The sequence below is a fragment of the Heliangelus exortis genome, chromosome 1 (genome assembly GCF_036169615.1).
Source record: "Heliangelus exortis chromosome 1, bHelExo1.hap1, whole genome shotgun sequence".
Classification (NCBI taxonomy): Eukaryota; Metazoa; Chordata; class Aves; order Apodiformes; family Trochilidae; genus Heliangelus; species Heliangelus exortis.
This window is the reverse complement of record NC_092422.1, coordinates 129,121,258-129,139,740: the sequence shown is the minus strand read 5'-3', so window position 1 is coordinate 129,139,740 and position 18,483 is coordinate 129,121,258. Positions and strand designations below refer to the sequence as shown.

Sequence of the window (18,483 nt, the reverse complement as noted above, 5' to 3'; positions counted from 1 at the left end):
TGTTTTGGTTCTGTGACCACACATATGGAAGATAGGGAATACAGAAACTTTATGGTGGACCTTGATGTCTTCATGTGAACTGACATGATACTATCATCTGCATGAAACAGATAAAAGTGACAGCATGGCACTTCCTAAACAAGAAGGCTTTTCAGTAAAGGGAGCAAAGATCTGTAGGGTAGCTTTCCAACAGAAGACTTTGAACTTCTGTTTTCGTCCGAAATCTAGTCTAAAATAAGCCTCAAATAACATCTAATAGAAGAGGTAAACAGCTTTGGCATGAAATGGTTGGATCTACTAATCTGTCCTCATTCACATCACTACTAGCTCTGTAAGCAAAGTGTGTGATAATCTATGTTCTCCTGTTCATGTTTCATGTTATTTGACATGGTACAAAGTTTATGTTTACTGGTGCATCCAGTAGGAATAACACTGGTAATCTGTTGCAGACCAGCAAACTGTGCCTATGTGACACTTGTGTGTATTGCTTTGAACAGAATCCTGTTTATTATTTTTGTAATAGAAGTATGTAAAATAAGAAACAAAATGCAGTGTTTAAAAGCAAATGAAATCTTGAGGTCTTAAAAGTGTATTTTGGAATTTGTTCTTTTCTTTGTGGTTAACTTTTAACTTTGTGGTTAACTTTTAGAAGTATTAGCTTTTTCTTCTGTTCTTGGAAAGACTGGATGTTGTGTTAAGTTATTCTAGGAAATGAGTTTTTATCAGGATGTTTTAATTGCACATAATATCGTGATCTGTAGGGTCTAAAGCAAATAATTTTGCTTTTTAATTTGTATGCATATGTTTGATATTTCAGCAATTACTCCAAAAAGCAAGCTTGCAAAACAGGTATTTTTATTTAAATCTTACAAGTCCACAATTGTAACAATGGGCACAAAGTGTTTTTTTCTCCTAAAAGGCTAAGACACGAGAAGCTCATATGCCTTAATGCTCCCAACCAATGACTGCAGCAGCAGGAAGAAAACTGAAACAAATATCTGTTGTTAATTTGAAACTCAGTGTGCCTTCTGCCCAGATAAAGTTTACTGACTTGCTTGCTGGGAGTGTTGATGGTTACATTTTGCAATCAATGTCTTATTGAAATACATGATGCAGAGAATATCAGCATTGCAACTATGGCAATAAAATTCAGCCATTCGTCTGAGAAATGCTTATGCTCAGCTCTTTTTTGAAGAGTCTCTGGTGTGGTAAACTGGAGGAATCGACTTGCTTCTGTGAGTTTACAAATCAGCTCAATGTGGAACTTCTAAAAGCTTTTGAGTCAATCAAAAGTGTCAGCTTGCTGATTGCAGGAGTGACACTTGGTTCTTAGTGCATATAAAAGTTCTGAAAGACGTGAGGAAGCAAGGTAATTTCTAGGACATTGCAAATCAAAAGTAATCAAGTAATTTAAAAAAAAAAAAAAAAAAGTGGAATGAGTGTGTTTAAAGCCAGTGGGGCAAAGTCCTAGGAGAGCAACAAAAAGGCAGAATTCAAGAGGAATTGGTAAATGAAAGAATATGTTAAATTCATGAGTCAGACTCAACTCTCTTGCAGAAGGGATTCCTTAGTTACTATGTCTTTCTGTGGAGTCATAGAATGGTTTTGTTTGGAAGGGACCCTGAAGATCATTTATTTCTGATCCTCCTGCAATGGGCAGGGACACTTCCCTCTAGACCAGGTTGCTCAAAGCCCCATCCAATCTGGCTTTGGACACTTCCAGGGAAGGGGGCATCTACATCTTCCTTGGGCAGTCTGTGCCAGTGTCTCACCATCCTGACACTAAAGAATATCTTCCTAATACCTAGTTTAAATGTACCCACTTTCAGTCTGAAACCATTTCCCCTTGTCCTGTCACTCCGTGCTCTTGTAAAAATTCCCTCCCCAGCTTTCCTGTAGGCTCTTTCAGGTACTGGACGGTCACTGTAAGGTCACCCTGGAACCTTCTCTCCTCCAGGCTGAATAACCCCAATTCTCTCAGCCTGTTTTAATAGGCAAGGTGCTCTGGCCCTCTGATCATCTTTGTGGCCCTTTGTGGAGAAGGGAGTACAGTAAGTTTTATACAGTTCATTTGTTCACATACACATATTTATACACACTTTTATAGATTTATAAAACACATTCCCCATACACAGACTGATGTTCATAAAGGTAAGCCTAAAGGCTATATATGTATAGCATTTAGTAATGTAAATATACCTAGATAGATTCTAATCTCATTTTCCCTCCTCATGTATAAGACTTTGTCACATCCCTAACTGTATTTAATCATCCACAGTTTTCATTTATTCAGCTGCTCTATCCACTAGTCAAAAGTATTGTGCTTTTTTCTTTCCCTTTTTTTCTTTTTTTAATTTTACAATCCTATTTCAGCTCTCTTGCTTTTTTAATCAAGAAATTCATAGAGTCACAGAATTTAGGAGGCAGTGAATACATAACATACCTACGTGGTGTGCATCACATGAGTATGTGCATGAGTTCAGCTGAAGAAAGAAACTGAGCTCTTTTCTAGGCTGATTTTATGACCTGCACAATTTAGCTAATGCTCAGTAGTTTTCGAAACATTTCTCCACTTTTATTTAACTCCCCAGTGCTCAGCATAGCTCTAGTGGGCAATTTGGGGGACTTTGGTGTTGTCATGATCTCTACAAATAACTAAACAGAGAATTGCGTCATAAATGACTTTCAGTAAAAAAAATTAAAATAAAATATTAAAAAATAGAAATTAATATTTTAAATTTATTTTAAAGTTTAATTCTATTGTACAAGAGTCCCATTTTCCAGTTGCTCTGGTAAAACTCCAGTGATTTTCCACTAAATTAATAGAATTTAAGGGCTGGGGACCACTGTGGTTGACTTCTTCAATATTTCAAATAACAAGGAGCAAAACTTCACCTGGTAGAAGAAATGCACATTTATGGAATCAAATATTGTATTAGCTTGAATATTAAAGTGCTAGAGTCTAATTAATGTCTAAGCAACTAAAATATGTTAATTAGATTTTTCATTCCAAAGGGATTGACTCACCACCACCATGGTAGTTAAAAAGAAAAGAAAAGAAGTGTAAGAAAAATGTCAGTTTCTCAGAGAAAAGGAAAAGACTGATAGTTTTATAGTAGATATTTTTCACCACTGATAGCCTTGGCCACATTAAAACTGTTGCATGAACTTTGTAGAAGAGAATCACTAAAATATATAGATTAATAGATTTTCATTCTAGCAAGTGTACCATAAGGCAGGAAGAAGGAGGAAAGTGATTTGTTTTTTCAGCAATCTCTGTCTACATGGTCATCTTACAGTGAAGTTTCTTTCTGTGTGAATGCCCAAGGATCAGAGTGGTTACTGTTGTTCTAAATGTACCTCTGAAATTAAAGTGTGTTGGCTGTGAAAAATATAAAAGGGTAAAAAATTATTTCTTTTAACAGTGAGTAATAAAGAAAGAGTTAATATCTATTTGATGTATGTGTCTGCTTTGTGATTTTTTGCTCTTGGTGTGAACTATTAAATAGTAATAGCACATTTCTCATTTTTCTTTGTCTGAGATGCCACCAACTGGGTCTTCAGACAGTGTTCATGACATCAGTGTCATCTTTTTGAAGATTAAAAATGGGAAGAAAAGGAAGACTTCAGTGGACGCAGGGAGAAAAGTAATGTTTACAAAGAGGAATAGCTAATAATTTTTCCTCTGCTCAGAAATCTGTCTTAGCAGTGAATATTAATAAATTTGTAGTCAAAGTTTTTCCTAATAGATTGCCTAATGATGGGGTTTGGGTTAGGGGGTGTCAGTAGGCTGTTTAGGTATGGGGAAAGAGCACCTCATCCTCTTTTCCTAGGGACAACCACTACTGAATATAAACTAGACTGACCTCATATTCTCACTTCTTGAAATGATTTGTTTATTTTTAAATTACTTAGTAGGTGACAACTTGTTGTTTTACACAATTGCAATGGAAATTATGTGCTTTCAGTTTTTACTTGCTGTAACACCATTGTCAAGAATGTGAAAACAGTAGTGAGTTCTTTTGAGTACAGCAAGCTGTGTTGTCGGGTTTTTTTGTTTGGTTTGGCTTGGTTTGGTTTTTTATAACCTGCCCTGTATTGGTTTTGTCCAAGGCATGACAAACTTCAGCTGTAAATAAGGCACTTGAAGTCTCACAGCCCACTCTGGGTTGCTTTTGCTAGAAAGGATTGCAAGCTGTAAGCAATAGGGCAGCATGAGAAGGTCTCTAGCTACTACTGGTCATCCAGTGATGTCAGGAAAAGGCACTTTAGTAGTACCAGTTCTTAGGTCTTTGAATCAAAGCTAGAGTAAGGTAGAGAATGCCCGTACTTGCTAATGAGTCACAAATTAAGGACTTCATTTGAGTGGTCTGGAGCAAAGAAGGAGCTACCGTCCCACACAGAGCTGTAGCAAGGCATTGCTGTGCATGTGGAGCCTTCCTCATGATGCTCTGTGGTGTCCTTCCAGTCCCTGATGTAGCACCAAACCACAGGGTGTGCAACAGCAGCAACATGGTTAAAATTACTCTCATCTGGCACAGCTGTTAGCAACTTTGGGACTTCCAACCTTTCTACTGTCCTGCAAGCCATTATCATGAGCTTACAAAGCAAGCACTAACTCTGGAGTTTGCCAGTTTTGCAGTCATTCTGCTGTCATCCATACCGACTGTATTTATGGAGCAAATTTGGTAGGATGTATCATTTCAAGTCAGAAGTTGAGGTTTGGCAGCATGGCCAGCAGCAGAAATGCAACTGCCTCAATGAACATAGTCTTGAATCCTGATGCATCAGGATTTTATGTGTGCTTTGGTGTCAGCAGGTTTTAGTGAAGTGAATTCCATGTATAATATTTGCAATGCAGAGAGAATTTCTTACTCATAATTCTGAATTTATCTTTAATTGAAGAACCTTGAATTTATCTTTAATTGTTGTTAGGGGTTAACAGAAAGGGACTTGCTAAGATGTTAGAGATGTGTTGTTGGTTATTTTAGTAAAGCTCCTTTTATATGTCTTTCATCAAGTAATCCATCCTCGAGGGTTCTATCCTGAAGAAATCTTCCGGATAGCTTTTCTATCCCCTTGATCATTCTTGCTGCCTGACTATGAATATTCTTTCATAATCATGTATTATCCATCAATGCATTCTGCCTGAGGATATCTGCTCAGTTGGTAGACGTGATAAATTACATGCTAAATCTAGGTACTTCCAGAAAGATGTTCCTATCTGTCTGTTGTCTCAGAGTCTCTTGGTAGGTTATTAAAAGAACGTAATTGCTACTTGAATCCTCCTAACTCATAGAATGTGTCTGTTTCTAGTTCTCCTCTTTAAGTGAGGCAGATCACTCTCTTTCTGACTGTCTTGTTCTTTTTTACTATGCTCTCAGTTTATGCCAACCACACATATTACTGCCAGTAGCTTTTAAGATTAATTTTCATCATCAATATTGATGCATATACTGAATAGCAACAGGTCCTGAACTTATCCCTGCAGAAATCCAGTGGAAGCATCTCATTTACTCATATTCCCCAATTGACTTAGCAATCTGTGAGCAGATTCTGAATTAAATTGCCCTGTGCTTTATTGTTTATACTGCTAACTTTTTTAAAAATCAAAATTGAATGTCGTAATAAGCCTCTTACATCATCTTGCAGTATTTCATAAAATTTCTGTATAATGAACAAGAAATCTCTGGTGATTTTTTTTTTTTTGCAGGTGTTTTAGGCTCTGAAATTAATTTGCACTGTCTCAGATTTGTTTCACTTGTGTCAGGTTTTGTTTATGTGTTTTCTAGTCTGTGAACAGCTGCCAAGGCATCAGGGAAGTTTTCATGCAGAATCAGTAGGAATATTTTACAGTTGGGCCAGACTTATTTTTTCCCAAGTGAGTATTTTAAGTGTCACCTTATTCTTTGGGTATTATTTCCTGTTGACTGTCAGGACAACTTTTGGTTACTTTCCTTATGCTGTTTCTCATTTATTTGTTTTCCTCACAGATCCAAGAATGACACTTCTCCAAACCAAATCTGTTGTAGCTTACTTGTGACATTTAAATATCAACCTGTTGGAGCCCTGCATGTCTACCCACACACTCTTGAAGGTTTAGCTGCTTGTGCTGGAGATGTGTTCAGGCTCAGGGTTGCTGGAGGTGCAGGGCAGAGGCACAGCTGCAGTGTAGCTTGGGCAGGGACCAAGGGCGAGGGCTTGGGTGTAAATCACCTCCTGAGCAAGGGGAAGCTCCTTTCAGCTCTTCTCAGAATTCTATTCTTAGCCAAAGGTGCACAGCTGGAGCATGGCAAACCTGGCCTTGAGCATCATCAGCTGAGCCCCTGGGAGGTTGTGTGTGTGCTCAGGGAACCACAGAGCCCTTTTATAAGCTCTGGACATTTCCATTTGTTCAGAAATGACAGCCTAAATTATTACTGGGATGCTAATCATATTCAGATTGTTCTGCAGCCGAGTTTGTTGTTCCCTGAGGTAATTACAAATGGTGTCAGATCAGTTAAGTATTCTAATTACTGAGAAGTATATGGAAATATGGAGTTTTTCAGTCTGAGACTATTTCTTTACCTGTTAGTCATGTGGGCTTAAACTCCTTATCAGATGGGGGCAGATCCACAGGTATAGTGAAGGTTATACAGAGATGACAGACTTGAATAAACAGGTTCACAAATGTTGATGAGTTGGATGACTACATGAAAGCTGTAATAAAGTGTGTAAGGGCAATGCTTAAAGATGGTGAAATATTTTTTCTTTGAGAACTATGCATTATATGACAGAAAATGTGGCACGACTCACTTTTTTGAAAAGCAGATAGCATTCTTTTGCATTTAATTTTGGTAGTTCAGGATAAGGTATTAGCAAAATGAGCCTTTTTGGCACTGATGATATTTCTTCCACTTTGGCTGGGTTCTCTTTCTCTTGCTTATTTTCTCTCCATTTGCTTCTTCTTGCCTCTCCATCACTTCCAAACCGAAACTTTTCAAGTGTTCATCTGTTTTGTATTTTTTTTTCCTTTTGTGGTGATCCTCTGCTGCAGCACCCCTCTCACCAACAGTCTCTCACCATAGGGTTTGCAAAGCCAATGGGAGGCATCTGACCTCAGGCATCCTGCTGTATTTAAATCTGGCAAATGGCTCTTGCCCAGTGTTCAGGCACAGTTGGACGCAGGGCAAGTGTAGAGTGGGTTGTAGTGGGGTGGGTAGGTGGGAGAGAGGGAAAGGGATGAATTCCAGTCAGCCTGCATCACAGCCAGCCTGCTGCTTGTTCTGTTGGGATGGGGCAAGGAACTTTATTAGTGTGTGTTTTCATAAAGACATTTATCGTGTTACTGCTGCCTCACGATCAGAATAAAAACAGTGAATTCAGTAAATTCTTCAAGGTATTCAAATATCTGTGCTTCTTTTTCATCTTGATAAAATGAAAAGTGTTAATTAGAGTTTTGTATGCTGGAACTATTTATCTATTTCAAATTTGCTTTTACACAGGGGTGGTGAAGGTATGAATTTGCCTTGTGACTGGTGAGCTGCTGTGAAGATGGTGACATTTCAATAGTGAAACTTTATGGGTTGGGGATTCATAAAGCAATGAAAAAGCTGCATTTGCAGTATGAAGATTGTATGTCTCTCTTAACAAGGGCACCTTCCTACTGTGGCCTTTCTAGTGAAAAGGTTATGGTAAATACCAGTAGAGCTAAAGCTCATTCTACATTAATGTCATCTTTTGTAATTTCAGAGTATGTATGGAGCAGCTCATGTACTGTGGTGATTGCATACAGTATGACTGTGATTGCATGATCCTGTGCTGACTGCTTTTCATGTTTGCAGCACCAGAGAAAATTATTTTTTATTATTTTTTTGTTATTATTACATACCTTTGGTCAATATGTCACATTTGATCACTTCTGTTTATAATTCTCCTGGTTATGCCTTCTAGCTCAAGACAATATTTATTTATTAAAAAAAAAAAACCCAAAAAAACCAATAACCACAAACCAGACTGCAGCTTGGTACCATGCTCAGCCCAGACAAGGGGTCTCTGACTTTCTCTCCAGTATCATGTGATGTGTCAGAAAAAGTTGCCAAGAAGCCAGTTGTAAGCAGCTAAGTGGGAATTTTTCCAAAATTGGGAGGAAAGTTCTAGGTAAGAGAAAGCTGGTATTATATCCTGTAGGTCTGTGCACGGGGGTATAGCTACACTACCTCTGTGTCCAGAGACTTCTGGTGCAGTGAGACCATGTGCTTGACAGGATGCTTCAGAGTAAGGGCAGATGTAATCATGACTCCCTCTGCTGCCAATGTAATAACAGCTCTTTGTGTCTGTCTTTTCCTTTGCTTGTCCATTTGTCCTGTTTTCCTAAGCAGCAGCTAGTATGTGATGTGTTCTCTTGAGAGATTGTGCCCAAAGCTTGTGAATTTATTTCTACAAGTGAATATGCTTATGGTATTATTATTTTTAACAAAGCCTTCTTTAAAGTCTTACTTGAAATTGCTTCTGTTGATGTGCTACTGCTGCTGGTACGTGTTCAATCCTTGAACTGTCAAGGAATTACAAGGTTTTTTTTTTATCCTGTGACATTTTAAATTATTCTCTCCATAGGGGAAGCCTGTGGGAACGCCAGATGCTGGTGCCTATTTCCGTGTGCTAGCAGAGCATGAAGTAAGTGCCCTCTTTACTTCACCAACTGCAATTAGAGCAATCCGTCAGCAGGACCCTGAGGCAGCCTTGGGAAAGCAGTACTGTCTGAAAAGGTGAGCTAAGGATACACTGGAAGCAATTCCTTACAGAAACAGGCTGAATGAACTAGGAATAGCAGAGTGTCTGGGGCTTTGCCCACCTCTGCATAGAAGAATTCAAATGACAATTGAGGTGTACATGTATATTTCGCTTGTAAATTCATATTATTACAATTTATTGATAGTTTGGAGGAGATGAAAACTGTTAAAATTATTATGGCTCCAAGCTGAAGAGCTTTTACTGAGTTAGTGTTGCTTGCTCAACCTTAATTTTACTCCACTGTACTTATAATCTGTAACAGTCTTGGATTACGTGAGCACATGCTGTTCTCTTTTCCCACATGACTTCTCATTTCACTGAGTGCTTAGGATCTTCAGTGTTCATCTAATAAACAGCTAGTCAATGAGGCTGCTGAAACACTGGAAAAGGTTGCCCAGAGCAGTGATAGAAGTCCCATCCCTGGAAACATTTAAGGTCAAGTTGGGCAGGGCTCTGAGCAACCTGATCTAGTTGAAGATGTCCCTACTCACTATTAAGGGGCTGGACTAGAGACCTTTAAAGGTCCTTTCTAACACAATGTTTTGTTCATCTCCCAATAACTTAGTTACTGCTTATGGTTTTGTGCTCCAAAGACTGCAGTATTTGCTATCTCGTAATGTTTTAAGGGCTTAATCTCTATACTATCAGCATGCTTCAAAATCATGACGTGAGTTCATCTTCACAAATCCGCTGTGAGATGAGGGAGTGGTATTATCTGTGTTTTGCAGATGGGAAGCTGAGGCACAAAAAAGATTAAGGTCAAAGTCTTCTATTAGTTTTGAATATCCAGTCTAAGCCACTGAACTATGACTATTTCAGAGTTTTTAGCATTTTCTGTTTAAAATACATTATTAGCATTACGTTAATAGCCTCTCACACCATCAGTGGGTGGTTGGTATTTCTATAGGCCGAGTTTCTGTAACTTACAGCAAAAAGTCTGAAAATGAAAGAATTGTGGGTCTGGGCCACATTAAATCTTGAACAATTAACTCAGTGTCAAACAAGGACTGTGTCAGACTGTATAGGCAGTATTCAGTAATAAAGCAGGTTTTATCAGATTTCTCAAAAAAAAAAAAAAAAAAAAAAGGGAAGATGCAAAGCTACATAGCTTCATTAGACCTCCACATTCTTAACTGCTCAGGAAAGTTTTACTTATTAGGATTTATTTATTTATTTATTTATTCCTGAGGTATTCATTACAGGTTCATTATCTTCTACCTCTTTTAAGCACTATCATCATATGCCTTCTTGAACAAGCTCATTTGCAAACTTAAAGCACTATCCTCACATGATGTTTATTAACAAGAAGGTAATTCTGATGCTAGAAATTTAATTGCTTTTTCTCAGCATTTTTTATTCAATGACTAAAATTACTTAGCCTGTTTTTAGAGCATTTATTTCATGGAAAATCTGCTAGCCTGCTCTGTAAAATGTCACATTTTCTGGCCAGATTAGAATTCCAGATAAGAGTCTCCTTTCTGGTATCAGTTGCCCTAAAGTGATCTTTTTTGTATTCAGTCTGTAGTTAATGAGCTTCTCCATTTGTCTGTAAATTTTGATTGTCTCTTAATTCTGTCATCTTTGGCCATGTCATTCTCTGGTATGTGACTTCTCTTTACTAAATGATCTAAGGCAGTATTTAATATCTGGTATTTTTTTTGGATTGTCTTAAGTCATTACTATACAATATCTGAAGACTTTTATCCATAGATGAAAAACCCTTTGGAGCTGTTACAGTCCCTAACTGTTGTTCTATATTTTGATTGCGAGGAAAAATCAGCCTCTACTCATAGACGTGACGTGAATTTACAGAAATAACAGGCTTTACGATTTAAGCAAATCACAAAGATTTATTTCAGGGAAGAGAGAAAATGACACCACCTTTAAAAGAAAAACAGGTTTACAAGAGGAGATATTTTTACATAAACTAGTCACTTTGGGGAGAGAGTTGTTGGAAAGGAAAGGAAAGGAAAGGAAAGGAAAGGAAAGGAAAGGGAACAGGAAAAATGAAAAATGAAAAACAAAAAATGAAAAAGGAAAGGACAGGAAAGGAAATGACAGGAGAAAGGAAAAAGGAAAGGAAAGGAATAAAAAAAGGAATGGAAAGGAAAGGAATAAGGAAAGGAAAGGGAAAGGGAAAGGAAAAGGGAAAGAGAAAGGGAAAGAGAAAGGAAAAGGAAAAAGGAAGAAATAACAAGGGAGCATTTAAATTTTTCACGCTGCATTGTCACCTCAGGCTGTTCATCCTTCTAAATTCAGAGGCATGGCTTTAGTCTCTTGTTATGGGGAACAGGAGGGGTGGCATAGGGTCAGTCATCCTGGCCTGCATAAGAAAAAGTGTGTCCAGCAGGACCAGGGAGGTGATGCTGTCCCTATACTCAGCCTTAGTGAAACCACACCTTGAGTACTGTGTGCAGTTTTGGGCACTGCAGTATAAAAAGGACATTGAAGTGCTGGAGAGGGTACAGAGAAGGGCAGTGAGGCTGATTAGGGGTCTGGAGAAAAGGCCTAATGAGTACAGGCTGAGGGAACTGGGGACTGTTCTGGTTGGAGAAGAGGAGGCTGAGGGGAGACCACATTGCTCTCCACAACTACCTGAAAGGAGGGGGTAGTGAGACAGATGCTGGCCTCTTCTCCCTGGTGATCAGTGATAGGACAAGAGGAAATGGGGTAAAACTCCACCAGGGTATGTTCAGGTTGGATATTAGGAAAAACTTATTCACAGAAAGAGTGGTGAGGCATTGGAACAGGCTGCCCAGGGAGGTGGTGGGGGCACCATCCCTGGAGGTGTTCAGAAGATGGGTAGATGAAGAGCTGCAGTGGATGGTTTAGTGGTTAGGGGCTATAGGGTGGACAGTTGGACTCGATGATCTTAGAGGTCTTTTCCAACCTTGATGATTCTAAATTCAGCATGGTAACATTTTCCAAGATCTTCTGACTTTCCTAGGTTTGTAACTAGATACATAGTAAGCTGATTTTCATTTATCAAAGTTATTATTATGGCTGCCCCTATGATTGTTATTTCTACTGACTTCACCAATAACACCATTCTCAGGCCCTTAGATTTAGCTGGTACAGGGGTGCCTACCTTGGTGACCAGAGTTTCTAAAATATTTTGCTTGAGGAAATTGCTGTTTCTGTATTCTAACTATGGATCTGTAAGTGCATCTAAAAGGCAATAAACTCATCAGTTTTTTATTTTCTTGGCCAAGTGTTGCTGCAGAAAAAAATCTCTGTTAAATTTTAGGGCACATGGCTTCCTGCATTTCATGATGTCTCATCCCATGTTTTACTTGCATCATCTCCAGAGGTAGCTTTAGTCTACATTCTCCTACATTGCATCTCCACAGCAAGGATGTCCCTAGTCCTTGCACTGTGAGAGGCTGCCTTTTATGCTGACAGAGTGTGCCTACCCTTTGAAGAGGAAGAGAGTGTGAATATTCAAAGTATGCTTTTTGTTTTCTGCAGCCTTGTTCTGGGATGTCTGTTGTCTGTAGATTAGAGGTCAGTCTCTAGGGTCCCTCCTAGAGGTATTCCCACTTCTGTGGTCTGACAGGATGATCTGTGCATTTCTCATTCTCGTTTCTGTCACCCCAGAGTTACTTGCTTTTAATTTTCTCCCAGTTTTCTAAATTGCTTTCTGTATTTCATGTAGATGAAAAGATGAGTCTTGTAGGTTTTTTTTTCTTACATGCCTCTGAAATGAATATTTTTTAATGCCCACCATACCTAAGAATTCTGTCTTATTGCACCTGGAAGCCCACAGGTTTTACAAAATCAATGCCATTTGTGTCCAATGCTGAAGGACAAGAGTCAAGTCCTTTGGATAGTCAAGTTCAGCAGTTGTCTTCATTCATAATGGACTGTATGGAGACTTGAAGTGAAATAAAATGTCACTGAAATTGATCTGGCTGTGGTAGAGCATGCTCTAAGAGGGGGACGTTCTGCAGAAGTATTTTTAGTTCCATAGTCTGGTATTGAGCCACATGAAGCTCTGTTCATATCTTAATTAGGCATTCTGTCATCTCAGAAACCTTGAGGATTGATGCAGCACTTGGCAGAATGTCTCTGCAGTTTCTTTTGGAGTGACAGACTGTTAACGAAATGTTTAGTCACTTGCAGTGTGTGTATACCTGTATGCTTTCAGTAAAAGAAAGAAAAAACAGAGTTCTGATACAGAGCCTGAATCTGTGCTTGCCTCTTATCTCTCTTCTCAGCTCTTTCAGGTTTTAAATTGCATCTCTGGGTAAAATTAAAGTGCTGTTTTTGTTGGTCCTATGCCAAGTAGTGAGGATTCAGGAGAGGGGGAGAGAAGGCTTGAGCCCACCCTGTGCAGATACTGCAGAAGGGAAGCAAGTTCTTTGTTCTGTAGTGACAGGGAATGTGCTTGGCAGCTCTGCATTTATCAAGCACATTATTTCTCAGGGTAGGGTTGCACCTGGTGGTTACAAACAGACATTGGCACATCTGAATTGTTGCAGATTGCCACACCTGCCTTCTGGGGAAGGAGGTGAAATTTTCCATTGTGATTTATCTCTCAAACAAACCCAGAAATGCTATGTCTCAATTTTCCCTCTGGTTTGGAACTTATTTCCCAAATATATAATTTCTTTTTCAAAGTCTTCCTTAAATGAACATGTTGAAGCATTTAACAAAATAAGAATGTCCACATCTTTCAGATATTCCTGATTTCCTTTTTCTGAAGTGCAGGAACATCCCTTCCAAATTACAATGCATTCACTTAATGTCTGTTGCTATTTTTTTTCAAACATTAACTTAACAAAGTCAGTGTACTGTAGCTTAGTCATGTGTTAGTGTTGCTCTAGGGTCTTGGATTTTGTTTCAGTTTGGTTTTCATTTTGGTTTTGTTCGGTGAAAAAGGAACCTTTCTCTTTTGAGTCTCTTAAAGGTAAATTACTCTCTAAAATTGTCTTTTATTCTTTGTAGAAGAAGCCCAGAGAGCTAGTTCAGCATAGACATATTTTTTGGGTAGTAAGAGCCAAGTAAGATAAATACCATGAATTGCAGTCAAAAGAAACGATGGCACCACAACACAGACTAGGCATGTACTAGTGACAAAGTATAAAATAAAAAACAGCGGTTCATCTAGTATAGTTGGCCATTTGTTTTCATCTGTATGTCATCTGGACCTCTTGGAGCAAGTCCAGAAGAGGGCATGAAGATGATCAGAGGGCTGGAACACCTCTCCTCCCATGGCAGGCTAAGAGAGTTGAGGTTTTTCAGCCTGGAGAAGTAAATGCTCCAGGGAGACCTAATAGTGTCTTGAAGGGGGCCTACAGGAAAGCTGGGGAGGGGCTTTTTAAAGTGTCATGGAGAGATAGGACAAGTGATAATGGTTGTAAACTGAAAGAGGGAAAATTTCGATTAGACATTGGGAAGAAATTCTGTATTGTGAGGCTGGTGATGCACTAGGACAAGTTGCCCAGGGAAGTTGTGGATGCCTCATCCCTGTAGGTGTTCAAGGCTAGGTTGGATCTAGTGGTTAAGTGGGAGTTGTCCCTGCCCATGGTAGGGGTTTTGGAACTAGATGATCTTAAAGGTCCCTTCCAACCCAAAACATTTAAGCTCCTGTGATTCTATGATCCTATGATTTTGTGATCATGAACCTGAATTAAAATTTTTCTGTTTCTACCTAAGAGGATTGGGTTTTTTTCTTAATTGGAGGTGTGGGGACAATATTATAAATTATTCTTCTCTTTAATATCATATTAGGTGACCACGTCTGGCCACTGTCATGTGCATCCATGACTAGAGAACAGAATTGAAAGAACAGACTAGAATAGATTATTTATATTATATTAGTTCTATCACTGTATATACTGGGGAGTACAAATCAGCATTTTCCTCTCTACTTCTCAGGAAGCTGTGGAGAGCAATGAGATTGCCCCTCAGGCTTCTTTTCTCCTGACTAGTCAAACCCAAAGTCCTTAGCCATTATGTCTATAGGACATTCCTTCCAGTGCTTTCACTAACTTTGTTACTCTCCTCAGGATGCACTCAGGGACTTTAATATCCTTAAAATGTAGGGCCCAGAAATGCACACAGTGCTCAAGCTGTAGGCTGCACATTATGCAGTTCAACAGAGTTTTAAATTGCTCCTTAGGAAATAAGTCCAAAAAACCTGCTATGACAAGAAGAAAAATTATGGTGCAAACATTAGAAAGGTCAGAGCCTTTGCAGCATGCAGTAATATATGGTAATGTCTGGCTTATGATAATTGTGTTTAAGAAAGCTACCATTGACATAGGGGACTTTGCCATTCTAAACAGGGCATGAAGTAAATTTGTAGTGCTTAATGAAGGACAATGAAGTGTGACTAAACATTTGATAAAATATTCTGTCTTTAAAGACTGTGTGTGGGCTTAATACCTATTTATATAGCACTACCTAATTCAATGGTACAAATATATGGATCTCATCTGCCAGGATTGCCAGGCATTGCATCTCTGATATAGCTGCCTGCAGAATGCCCAGTCAAATGAGCTGAAGTCTACTGTGATTAGTGGCCCAAGGCTGCTGAATGTTTTCCTACTGCTATTAGTTAGTAGGATTACTGGGTTTTTAAACTTACTTTATTTATCCATACATAGCCTGCCTCTCCACAGGAAAATGGCTATTTGTCCCATTTTTAACTTAAAAACTCATTTCCAAAGACCTATAAGAAGATGATTCAACACTTCAAAAAACACTGTAATCTCTTTAAAGACAACATCATTAAGAACCTAAAACTAAAGAGTTATGCTACAGGTATTTCCTCTTATTCTGGTATTTACTCAATAATTTTTGTGATATCTCCTTCTCACCTTTACTTGGTATTTCTTACTTAGGTTTTGCCTAGTGGATATCTGCCTAGTTCCTCTGTATAGAGCATTTAATTATTTTTTACTTCCACTGACAGTTACTTGCCTCTGGTCTCCCAAGATCTTTGCATTCAGATAACAAAACTTTTTTTACAGGATGTATTAAGTACCATAAATCAATATTGTTAAGATTCTAATTGGACCATACAAAGAGTTAAGAGTTCTCTCTCTCCTTTTCTCTTTATCTTAGACACTGACCAGATATGTTATTGTATGTCTTTCTCCACCTCAATCAAGATACAGACTTCTCTGTTTTTATTTGAAGGTTCAGAACATTATTTGTAGCTGGTGAGCACTGTGATGTGGACACACTGGAATGGTCAAAAAAGGTCTTCAAGGTTCCTGTCTTGGACCACTGGTGGCAAACTGGTGAGTGTCTTAGAACACATTTGTAAACTATAATTTATATTTTCATGCATGTTTACTGAGTCTGCTGAGGTTCTCTTTCCATGAACATTTTGAAAGGCAGGACCAAGTGTGAAAATAATTCAAGCAGGAAGAATGTTTTTTGGAGGTGAAAAATGACAGGATGTATTTCAAACACAATTTTTGAAACCTATATAGGAAAAATAAAGGCATTTTCTGATGTGTCTGTTTTAAAAAATATAACCTCCATCAGCACTTTTTCCAGATGCACTTTTATACTGTTTGCCTGTGTGAGTATTTGATCTATTTTATCTAGTTAAAAAAATAAACACTTTGCAGCACAGAATAGACTTACAGGCTCATTAGATTTTAATATTGTTCTGTATGGATTGCATCCAACTTCTGTTGATTATTTTGGAATGGAATAGAATGGAATAGTTCATTTGGAAGGGACTTATAGCAATCTAGCCCAGCTGCCTGACCTCTTGAGGGCTGACCAAAGCTTAAAGTATGTTACTAGGGGCATTATTCAAAAGTTTCTTATACACTGACAGGCTTGGGGCATCAGCCACCTCTCTAGGAAGCCTTCTGCATCCCTCTGGATGTGTGGACCAGTGCTGAGTAGAGATGAAAGGTCATCAAAGAATCACTGAACAATTTGGGTTGGAAGGGACCTCCAAAGGTCATCCAGTCCAACCCCCTTGCAATAAGCAGGGATGTCCTCAACTGGATAAGGCTGCTCAGAGCCTCATCATGCCTCACCTTTTAATATATCCAGGGATGAGGCCTCAACAACCTCCCTGGGCAATCTGCTCTATTTTTTGTCACTACCTTCATGGTAAAGAATTTTTTTCTAATATCCAACCTAAATCTACTTTTTTCTAGTTTAAAACTATTGCCTCTTGTCCTATCACTACAAGCCCTTGTAAACAGTCCTTCATCAGCCTTCCTGTAGGCCCCCTTCAGGTACTGAATGGTCACTATTGGGTCTCTCTAGAGCCTGCTTTTCTCCAGGCTGAACAACTCCAGCTCCCTCAGCCTTTCTTCATGTAAGAGGTGTTCCAGCCCCAAATCATTTTTTTAGCCCTCCCTTGGACCTGCTCCATCAGATCCATGTCCTTCCTGTATTGAGGGCTCCAGAGCTGGATGCTCTGGATACTCCAGGTGAGGTCTTCGCAAAGCAAAGTGGCAGAATCACCTTTCTTGGTCTGCTGGCCATGGCATCTTGTTGGGAATCTCAGCCTCCTCCTTGTCTGTTGTTACCAGTTCACCAGTGTGGCTCATCAGGGGTGTATGCCTTTTCTGGTTTATGGACCTGTAGAAGCCCTTGTTTTTCTTTACATCTGTTGCCAAGTTCAGTTCTAGCTGTGCCTGGGCTTTCCTGACCTCTTCCCCGCACAACCAGGCAATGTCCCTATATTCTTCCAAGGATACCTGTCCCTCTTCCACTGCCTTTGTAGGTCCATCTTGCCTATGGAAAGCATCCTTAAAGGTCTGACAGCTCTGTTCTTCTCCCTTGTCCCTGAGGGCTGTATCCCACAGGATCCTGTTTACTAACTCTGTGAAGAGCTGGAAGTTTGCTTTCCTAAAATTTATAGTCCTGACTGTGCTTTTCATCTGTCTCATACCCCTTAGGACAGTGAACTGCACTAGTGCAGCCCAGGCTGCCTTCAACTTTAACATCCCTGATAAGTTCACTTGATTTGTGACCATCAAGCCCTATCCCCTTGGATAGGGCTGTTAATTTCCTGAGAACTTGTCGTCTGGGTGCTCCAGGAGTCTCCTGGATTGTCTACTGCTTGCCATGCTACTTTTCCAACAGATGTCAGGGTGGTTAAAATCACCCAGCAGGATGAGAGGCTGTGATCATGATGTCTCCCCATCTGTACATGGAGAGAGGACAGTCCTGTTTTGTATTTGTGCAAGTGTTTATTTTTTACTAATTTCTATGCAATGACACATAATATTAAATAGCAGTTTTAATCTTCAGAGTGGTTATGCAAACACAACTATTTTAACACCCCTGTGAAGTAAGTAAAGTTATTCCAGTCATGTGGATGTGCAATTGAGAAAGACAAGTATATTGCCCCAGGCTATCCGGAAAGCCACTGCAAATTCAGTTTTAGAAAACGGAGCTTTTCTTGCTCGAAGATAATTTTTCTTGTCATATTTATGTATACTTAATGATTTTTTGTCGTCCAAAAGTGAACAGGAATGCACGTTTTGGACCTTGTTCTGTCTCCGTGTGTAGTTATGCTTTAAGAAACTTGTTCAATATCTGTGTTTCAATATTCCAGGTAAGTATGTTACAGAGCACCTTCCCAAATATATTTTAAATTGCCTAAATAGTGTTTGGGTTGTACCTGCTTTGTCACATCCTTGAGAGAGGCCTCAGTACACAAAGAAATGTGAATCTGGGTTACCTTGGTTTAGGAGCCAGCTTTGAGTTCTAGAAGAAAAAAAA

General features: G+C 39.1%; 1 protein-coding gene across 5 annotated transcripts in view; it reads left to right on the top strand.

The window, feature by feature from the left end:
* Positions 1-18,483, top strand: part of ACSS3 (acyl-CoA synthetase short chain family member 3) — a 93,160-nt gene that overhangs the window by 34,100 nt on the left and 40,577 nt on the right. For all 5 annotated transcript variants that reach the window (XR_011730280.1, XM_071766278.1, XM_071766290.1 and 2 more), the window contains 2 exons: positions 8,596-8,747; positions 15,919-16,022. Coding sequence is in view for 4 of the 5 variants with exons in the window: in XM_071766278.1 (XP_071622379.1) it covers positions 8,596-8,747; positions 15,919-16,022 (256 nt within the window). In the remaining variant the exon portion in view is untranslated. The remainder of the gene's footprint in view (positions 1-8,595; positions 8,748-15,918; positions 16,023-18,483) is intronic.